Below are 9,589 nucleotides of genomic sequence, written 5' to 3'. Positions count from 1 at the left end.
GGGGGGGTCGAATTGCACGGGGTGCTCTTGATAGGGTCAGTACAGTCCACCGCAATAAAGTAGGGTCCGGGATCACATAGCCATTGAGCGACTTCTCCGGGGATAACCTTGTCTTGAACTTGACACATTTAGGCACATTTTTGTGGTGGCCTTGTGAGCCCTGTTCCTATAGAAGGTGACCCTAGAGGAGCCATGAACTTGCGGGTGGTGCTCGTCCGCGCGGCGGTGATTAGAAGGCCGCCCCGGAGCGCCCTTGAGGTCCCCGTCCAGACGTTGGTAATTGTCCACACCGCCGCCGAGGTGTCTCTGACGGCGAGGAGGAAGAAGAGGAGGAGGAGGAGGAAGGAGGAAGGCGGGCGGGGCCGGTCTCGTTTCGTCCCTTTTTGCTGGATGAAGATCCTTTGAGGGGGGCGGGCGTCGGTCGCGTGTCGCCGCGCGGGTGGAGCAGCGTCAGTTGCCGGGGCCCCTCCGCCCGGGGCCCACCCACCCACCTACCTAACTGACCTTCCAAAGAGAGACGAGCCGGAAGGAGAGGACATCAACGTGAAAATGGCAAGGCAAAGGGACAAATTTTAGTCGCCTCACTCAGTGAAAAGCGAAATGCCGCTTTACAATTATATCATCGTTTAAGTAGTATTTTATTTGCCGTAAGTTTTTCTTTCAATTTGGTTCTGCAGCCTGCTCACTTGCAAGTATTCAACTTGCAGTTGCAAACTTACATGTGCTAAAGCAGTTTGCACACTTAGTTCATCAGTGCATTTCGCTTTGTTTTTTTTTTTTTTTGTGGGGGAGAGGGGAGTGGATCTGACTGACTACAGAACGCAGAATAAGGATGACGTCCTCGCTGAATCACTGGCCCCGCCCGGCGTTACGCATCTCTGCTCGGCGGGGACAAGGATGCTCGGCCCATGCTGTAGCGGCCGTGGCATATGCTCGGCGCAAAGCCAGTCATTTGCTCGTTAACCAATCGCCTCGCCCGTGACCAGGTATCGCACACTTTTCCTTTTTTGTTTTGATTATAACCATAGCGAGAGTAAAGAGTCTTTCCGTCTTGCGTGGGACATGTTTTCGTCGTGATTGCGCGCCATATCTCTTGTCCTTCTTTTTTCCCGAGCACTTTTCTACTGAGACACGGTAATGGTAATAGCAGGACGCGCGATGCCTCTCGTTTATATTACTCGTAATTTCTCTTCAAAACGGCCTCTCCCTCTTAATAATTCAAGGGCAAACGTCTTGGCTGCTGAAGCTGAAGGGGGTGGTCGGTGTTTCGTATGGATAATTAGGCACAATTTGCGTGATGGTCTACCCGCAAGTAGATTTTGCGTGTAAATATGAAATATTCGAGGTGTTTTGCAACTTTCTTGCACTTGGCGCACTGTGCTGCTGCCGTGTCCGCCCTTTGATATAAGGTGGCGCGCTCTATTGTTGCGTAAGCCGTATTGAAACTCTATTTTACGCCAAAGGGAGGCGTGGCGTAGCGTGGCGGGCGCGGGAGGCACGACGTGAACCGAGTTACCCCCTCGCGATAGAATCGAACGGCTCCGATTCGGTGTGGTGGTGGTATACATCATCTCTTTCTCCCGATCAGCAGCACTTTCGTTCCATCCGACGACGACGACGCTCCCCGCTCCGATACACCGGCGCCGGAGCCTCCAATCTCCAGGCATTATATTCCCCGCACGGAAGCGAAGTTTGCGGCGGGCCAGTCGAGCATCCGGTAAAATTTATTTGAGATTTAGAAAAAAAAAGGAGAATGGACGTCTTTAAGTTAAAATGGTAGATAATACTTAAGCTACTGCAAATGGCATTTAAAAAAAAAAATCTTTGTTAATTTACGTCACTTTTTATAAGTACCGATTTTTGAAACCATAATATGTCGCAAATTCACGGCAGTTTTTGCTACAGTCAAAAATATTTACGTCGGAGTGCAGTAGGGAATTGTTAAAATTACATTCGGAATAATAACAAAATCACTTTTTGACGTGAAATCATGTATCACCTTCTGCCGCGCGGTTAACTCCTAAATGTAGAGCATCGAAACTTACTGTCATTTCCGCAAGCACAAAAATAACTCAAGCACTGAACCAATTATAATTGTTATTACTCACATTCGCGTCTGGGACTCGTCATGTCATGACGTAAAACGTCGCGGACGAGCGCTGCTCCCGTCCCGTCGACGCAGGGAAAGTTGTCCGCATCTTCTCTATCTTCCACCCATCACCGAACACGGCGGCGGCGGGGGGCGGCGTCCGAGGCGTCCATCCCCCTTTGCACAGGTAGCGGGCGGGCGCGGGCGGTGAGCAAGAGAGAGAGAGGGAGAGAGAGACGTTGGACGCTCGCAGATATCGTGGACACGGCCTCCGGGTCTACTTTGCCGATTCATCGGCCAATAATCGGGCGATCGCGCGCAGCGGCGGCGCCGTCTCCAGCAGACGAGCGTGGCGGGGTGGGGCGGGGCGGGCTGAGCCGGGGTAGCGTGAAACAATTGAGTGGCGTGGTAATGACTCTGGATGTGCCCGCCCCGCCCCCGCCTCCGCCCCGCCACGCTCTGAGCGGCCAAGGAGGAGGAAGAGCGGCAGGTGGGCTGAATATTAGAAATAATCAAGTCCTGTACGTTCTAGAGCACAGAACGTAGGGCGTGTAAGTGGCAAAAAAGGTGGCACATTTCGAGTCGTGCACGAACACCTACCAAAGTCTCTTTGTCACTCACTCACTCACTCACTCACTCACTCACTCACTCACTCACTCACTCACTCACTCACTCACTCACTCACTCACTCACTCACTCGCTATCTTGCTCGCTCCGGGTGCCCTATCTCGCCACGGTATTTATTGGGAACCGATCATGGCTGCCGTGGGTTTCGCTCTCTTCCGGAATATAAGGCATCCAGCAGCAGCCGCGCTCCAGAGAAAGCACGCGGGGGGTTATAACAACAATAATGGGCCGGGAACGCCCCCCGCGGGGCCCACCACGCCCTGCCACGCCCCGCCACGCCCCGCCACGCCCCGCCACGCCCCACCCGGCTGGGCGTGGCACGCGGTGGCCGCGGTGTGCGCGAGTTTGTTTGTTTAGCGGACAAAAGCGGCCACCAATACCGGGCGGTGGTGGTGCGGCGCGCGGTGCGGCCGCGGCAGGCTCGTCGTGTCGCCCCCTAACGAACGCATTATGGACGGTGACCAGAGGGTGGGTGGGTGAGAGTCGGCCGCTGAGTTTGATGGATGGCCAACTGTGCGGAAGGATGGCGCAACGGAAACCGCAGCTTTGCCCTATGCACACACACACACACACACACACACACCAAAAAAGAGTTGTTCCGTACTTCGTTCCGTGTATATTTTCTACTAGAAATTCATAAAAATGTTTACAAAGATGATTTTTGAAATTTTCTTTTCTTAAGGTAGGGTGATATCAAATTTGAAAACCTCGTCGTTTGATTTGCTTTTTATGCTCGACACACGGCAATAATTTAAGCCCGCCTTTCATGGCCGGTGCAGATAAATGCGACATATAAGACGCATGACGGTGAGACGCGCGTGAGGCCGATTTATGTCGCGGTTTGGCGGCCCATGGGGGGCGGCGGCTCATGAGCAGCGCGTTCATGAGCCAGAGCAGAGGTTGGTGAAAGCCCCGCGACGGGCGGGCCTCGCTCATGGCATTCGTCAGCGCATGACGTGTTTGCGAACACACCCCGCGCTCTGTCACCGCCGCAGTGTCCTCCATCGGAATGGGAACGCACAGCAGTAGACCACGCCGGGCGCCCAGCCGGGTGGGTGCTCAGCTCACTGCTCGCTCGTGCCCGTGGCTTAATGCCGTATACACCGTGTATTAATTGGAGTTGGCCCAACAAAAACTAAAAGAGTGGAATTTCAAAGATTCAATAAGTTTTCACCAAATGCGTATGGTTTGCCTGTTGACTCGGGGTCCTTGTAGTGTGAGATGTGAGGCATGCCAGCAGCGAACAGGTGGCCGAATGTTTAACATGACAAAAAGTACAACAAATCATAAGTTACTTCTATCGCAGCCACTGCTGCTGGTCCTAGTCCGGCAGATGTGAGACGAGTGGCTTGCCTGCTCATGAGCACTCGCCCGCACACGCTCACGAAGAGTCGTGGCTAAGTAACTGTAGGCAAAGCGCGCCGAAAATTAGGACATACCGCGCAATTACCCGGACAACGATTCGGACAATCCACAATTAAATCCTCTAGCCTAGTCTCTCCTTTATACGCCCGGCGACACCCACCCAGGCCGGGGCGGAGCCTTACTTTCTTCCGCGCGCCTTCCAAGGGCGCTGCTGCTACCGCTATGCCCTTACGCGGAATTTAGTCATTCCCGTTTGTGTGTTTGTTGTGTTTTTTAGATTTAATTTTCTACGTTGGCCGCGGTGGTGAAAATATATTTAAAAACACGACAGGCGTCGCGCGGTCCTCTTTTCTGACCGCGGCGTCGAGCGGCGCGGCACAACGTCGTCGCGTCTCCGTCAAGAATGGAACGGCGGCCCCTTCGCCGCGCGCCGCGCCCTTCTCCAGCGGAACGGTCTGTGGTCTGTGCGGCGCCCGCGGAGCCCGCCGAGCCGTACGTACACAACACAACACTCCCCGGGCCGGGCCGGGGCCGGGCCGGGGCCGGGCCTACCCGCCGCGACGCCCGCCGCTGCGGTCGCCGACCAAAGGGTCTATTTATTTTATACGCGCGGCTCTCGCGACGCGCGGGGCTGCGCGACGGACGGCCGGTCTCTTCTCTGGCGAGCTTGGCGCGATGGACGGACGGACGGGGGTACGAGAAGTGAAGTAAATTGGTTTCACACTCTATTGTCGCCGCCGCCGTGGGGTTCTGCTGTCGGCCGCGCGCCGCCGCGGAGAAAAGAGACCACTCTGCACTGCTGCACCGCGTCTTTTCGCGGACTGGTTTGTCGGTTATTCCCGCGCTGTTGAAATTTCATCAGTGAAACGAAACGTGTTAAGTCAATTTTTTGTTACTATAACAACATTCCGTGTTTAAAATATGCTGATGGTTTTAAATCACAACCGTGCTGAAATGTATATGCAAGCTCCAAAGTTTTTCATGTCGGTGTGACATTTCTAAGTTTTTATTTGGAATTTTAAACATGCGTCCTTTTTTCTCCGATGTATTCAGGCGTCCAGACAGAAAGTGTGTCCCTTTTTTCTCCGATGTATTCAGTAAATTACGGGAGCTTGGCGCCCGCGAGACTCGGGGTAGGCCACTCCGCCGTACACATATGCACTGCAGTCACGATGTTGCCTACCCATCAGGTGCCATGAGAGATCGCAGATACGAGCGTGTCCAAAAGGTGGACTTTGACACCTTGTCACTTTGGTCGACCAGTTGACCAGTTTATTCTTCTCAGAATTGACACTTTCCAAAAGTCGACAAGCCGTTGCTTTCGCGCGCGCAGAGTAAATATGATGGCAGTATTACCCAAAAGGGCGGGGTCGCATCTGCCAGGCGGCGGGCGAAGCGTGAGCGGCGCTGTTTGATTCTGCTTCGGGTTAACGACTGGCCAGAGTGGCGGGGCCCGCCTGCCATAGGCACTGCCAGGGCGTGCCGCCGCCGCCACCACTGCTGCTGCTGCTGCTTGTAATTTCGTACCTAAGTTGCGCTTCAATTTGTTGTTATTATTTTTACCGGTCCGGAGTAGTAGGGGCCGATTAGAGTGGCCTGGACAATAACCCGCACCACCATCCCTACTACCTCGGCCAGCTGTCGCGCTGGCGCCTCGGTCGGCACGACGGCCGCACGGCGGAGTCCTGCAAACACGACAGCAGCAGCAGCTGACAACGCCATCAAGTTGTGAGACAGAGGCCTGGGGATTGGATGTCGAACGGGGAGGAAGCCTTTATGTTTGTTGGTTTTGGTCGGTAAATCCCTGCGGCGGCGGCATAGACTCTTCGAGGCCGCTTTATCTCTTGCTGCTAGGCAGGTGCCGCGTCTCCGCAGGTGGGCAGCTGCCTGGCGCAGCTGATCACCCGGTGTGACAGGTGCGGGCGGTCCTCGCAGGGGGGGTCTCCTCCGCGCCGCGTCGCGCGGCTCGCTCGCCCGGAACAACAAGGATTCACTCATTTCCAAGCGACGAGTTCGTTCACTCGGCTCTGTGCTGCTGACGCAATCGCTTCTGACGGCGGCGGCGGTGGTGGTCGCCTCTGCTGTCCTGTCGGATACCTGACCGTCCGCTGCGCGCGCCTTGCACCTGCAGATGCGCTGTGATCTTTTGCGACGAGGAAGTCCTCCTGCATGCGCTATCGCCGCAGCTGTCGATGAACAAGCTCGTTATTACCATCGCCGTGCCGCAGAACGAACGTTGTGTGGCGCACCGCAGCAGGTCGAGGGAGCGAGTGATCCATCACTGGGCTGCCATAACGCACCTCGATACCTGCGGAGGAGGTGTGAAGCGAGTGGCGCGGCGGCGTCGTGTGGTGACGATCTCGTCCTCTTATTCACCTCTCTCGTCTCTCTCTCTCTCTCTCGGTCCGCATGGCTGTCGGGTCAGACCGGCCCGGCCTCCCTCCGCTGTGACCCCCGCCGTGTCGAACAGTGCGGGTGGTCCCGCGCGGCTGTCTTCCTGCCAAGGTGTGCTGCTGTGGCGTGGCGTGGCGCGGCGGCGCCTGGGCGGGAGTCGTCTAGTTGTCCCCTAATTGCAGTCAAGCAGGCGCTTGTTGAGGGCGGCGGCGGCCTGCCGTGCTCTGCTCTGCCGCGCGCTCTGATGCTGCGCGGCTGGACCGAACGGACCGCGTTGGCGGCGGCAGCAGGGGACACGAGAAAAGAGTAATGACTCTCAATTTTTCATCTTCCGGAAAATAATTCTAATACTTGCTGTTTGCTTTTTTTGTTGCAGCGGACAGCCGGTGCTTCCTGGAGAGCGGTTCGTCTGCGGAGAGCTTCTTTGTCAGCGAGGACCTTCCCGTTGGCTCCGTCATTGGTAAGCTAACCCGCCCTCTAGTTCCTGAGTTATTTTACTCAAAATGAGAGTTAACACTAGAACCGCGGCAGGGGTCATTTTGACCCTTTTCGATTTTCAATTTATAATTTCTATATGTAATTTTTTTCTCGTCGGGTTAAATATTTTTGACATCGTGTAAAATGATGACAAATATATCGACACGAAATCCTGAAGCTGTACGACTATTTTTGTGGAAGTTATGAAACAGATATACCTAGGACCGCGGCAGGGAGGTCAAAATGACCCCTGCCGCGTTTCGCGTTGAAAATGCTGTTTTATCGAGATAAATAACACCTCAGAGCATACAGAATAGTTATCGCAAAAATCATTTAACGTACACATACTTGTTTCCAAGACCATTTACAGTGATAATTACTCAAAAAATTTCACATTTACGCGCAAAATGCGGCAGGGGTCAAAATGACCCCTTCCGCGGTTCTAGATATACGAAAATGTCAGCGGTTCTAGTGTTAAAGGAAATGTATGCAGCGCTTAAAGCGGTATAAAAGGAAACATCTGCCAAAGTATCGTGTGACGTTGTGCGCTTGGCGGCCAACGGCATTGCTCAGGAGCTCGGCGCCTGCGAGACTCGGGGTAGGCCGCCCCGCAGTACGCGCGTGCACTGAATGCAAGATGTGGCCTACCCATCAGGCGCCATGAGAGCTCGCATATGAGGGCAGAACATGGCAGTTTCGTAACGGCGAATGACGGCCGCACTTTCTGGATGATCCCCTCTGGCGCCCAGCACTTGCACATGCTGCTGAGGTAGGGTTCCGTGTGACGTTGCTCGCCGGCGCCGTTTACGGCGTCCAGCACTTGCATTTTTCTCCTCCCCCGGGGCCCTTTCGGTTTCGTACGCGACTGGACAGGACGAGTCCTGCGGCCCCCGCGTGCGTGCTGGGAGCCGGAGCCGAGCGAGAGTCCTGCCGAGCCGAGCCGGCAGAGACTCGCCGGGCGCGCAGCGCACAGCGTGCAGCCGTCGCGCCGAGCCGAGCCGGCCGCCGCCGCCAGGCCACCAGAGGCGCGGTGATGTGAACTTGACCGCCGCGCCGCGGAGCGTCCTCCTACCTCCCACACCCCGGCAGCGCCGCCACCGCCACTCCTCCTGCTGCTGCTCCTCCTGCTGCTGCTGCTCCTTTTGCTCCTGTTGCTGCTGCTGCTCTTCCTTCTGCCGTCCCTGCTCCTGCTGCTGCCGCTGGATTTGCATTTGATGAATACCGGCGGGACGAGCAGTGGACAAGTCTGTTCCCATAAGCAGGGTGCAAGCACCTCGCGGTCCCACGTCCAGTCACCACCACTTCCCTTTCAGTTCGCCCGCCGCCGCCCGCCGCCGCCCGGCCCGCTCTGGCCCGGACTCAGCCGCTTGGCTAGCCCTGCAGTGCAGTGGCAAATGGGTTTTCCATTTCTAATATATACGCCCCATCATCTCTTTGAGCACCGTTAAGAATTCGTTGGGATTTCCCGAAAATTTTACTCTCAACCACATCCGGAAATTTCCAGAGGACTTCGTTTTCCAGGTTTCAAGTGGTTTTTGTTGAGATCAAAGCTTCATTTTAAAAAGTCATGATCAACCTAAGCGCAATTCAGACTTCACTTCAGTTTGGTACTTTAAACTATCAACATTGTTACACAGTTGAGTTTGCACGTCAGTCATCTGCGTCGCTGCACTCGCTGAAAGGCCCGTCCATCCTCCTCAAACTCGTTCTCTCTTTTAATTGTCGGCTGATTTCATTAGGAGGCTTCTTCAGCCCGCGGGGCGGCGGCGGGGTGCTGCTGTTGCCGAGGAGGCGGCATGTTGTGTTATGGCGTTCCGTGGGAAAAAGCGAATCTTTTCTCCTCAGGCCGTGCTTTAGCGAGGGTCATTGCATCTCAAACAAAAAGTTCAAAAGTGAATATACACTGTCAGGGGGGTATTTCAGGTTACGGAAGGCGCGCCAAAAAAAACTGGAACGCCAGCCTAAAGATCCAGTCGTTACAAAGTATATGGAAAACCATACAATCGAGATGTCTAGGGCTCGTTCTCTAGAGACGATAATTAACTAGCACCGCGGACTTCTTTGTGCAAAACTGAGTTGAGTTACAGTTCTGTAACTAGCTGCACACATAAGTCTGGCGCTAGTTACAATTCACTGTAAAATTCCTTTGTCACGATGACGGAAATACTATGTCTAATTTTTTAGTACAGGGGTGTCGTCATGAGTTTTTTCCTTCGCATGACAAGAAAACCCTAATCATGTGACGATAAAACCCATGACGACACCCCTGTACTAAAACTTACCCATGGTATTGTCGTCATCGTGACAACGAATTTTTACAGTGTTATTGTCCCCCTGAGTGCATTACAGATTCAATATTGTACACATTCAGAGAGCAATAAACAATCGTGTAAAATTCTTTTAAAATTGTAATTATATTGAACATTCGGGATTTTTATTGCCTATCGGGCGCCTTAGCCCCGCCCGTGAGGGGGGGGGGGGGGCTGCAATTAGCGCACTGGATTACACCTCGCGCATGCACCGGCCTGCACTGCCTGCACTGCATATGCTGCTGCTGCTCATGCGCCGCCTTGCATACGCGTTAAGTACACGTCAGCTCCCCTTTTTGCATAGTTCTAACATGCCCCCTCACCCACC

General features: G+C 54.4%; 1 protein-coding gene across 1 annotated transcript in view; it reads left to right on the top strand.

Moving 5' to 3' along the window:
* Positions 1-9,589, top strand: part of LOC127750212 (cadherin-related family member 1-like) — a 138,482-nt gene that overhangs the window by 116,251 nt on the left and 12,642 nt on the right. The window contains exon 3 of the mRNA XM_052271190.1: positions 6,852-6,935. Coding sequence (XP_052127150.1) covers positions 6,852-6,935 — 84 coding nt within the window. The remainder of the gene's footprint in view (positions 1-6,851; positions 6,936-9,589) is intronic.

The sequence above is a fragment of the Frankliniella occidentalis genome, unplaced genomic scaffold (assembly GCF_000697945.3).
Source record: "Frankliniella occidentalis isolate FOCC.00 unplaced genomic scaffold, Focc_3.1 Scaffold152, whole genome shotgun sequence".
Taxonomy (NCBI): domain Eukaryota; kingdom Metazoa; phylum Arthropoda; class Insecta; order Thysanoptera; family Thripidae; genus Frankliniella; species Frankliniella occidentalis.
Note: the sequence above shows the minus strand (reverse complement) of the source record. Positions and strands in the feature narration are given on the sequence as shown.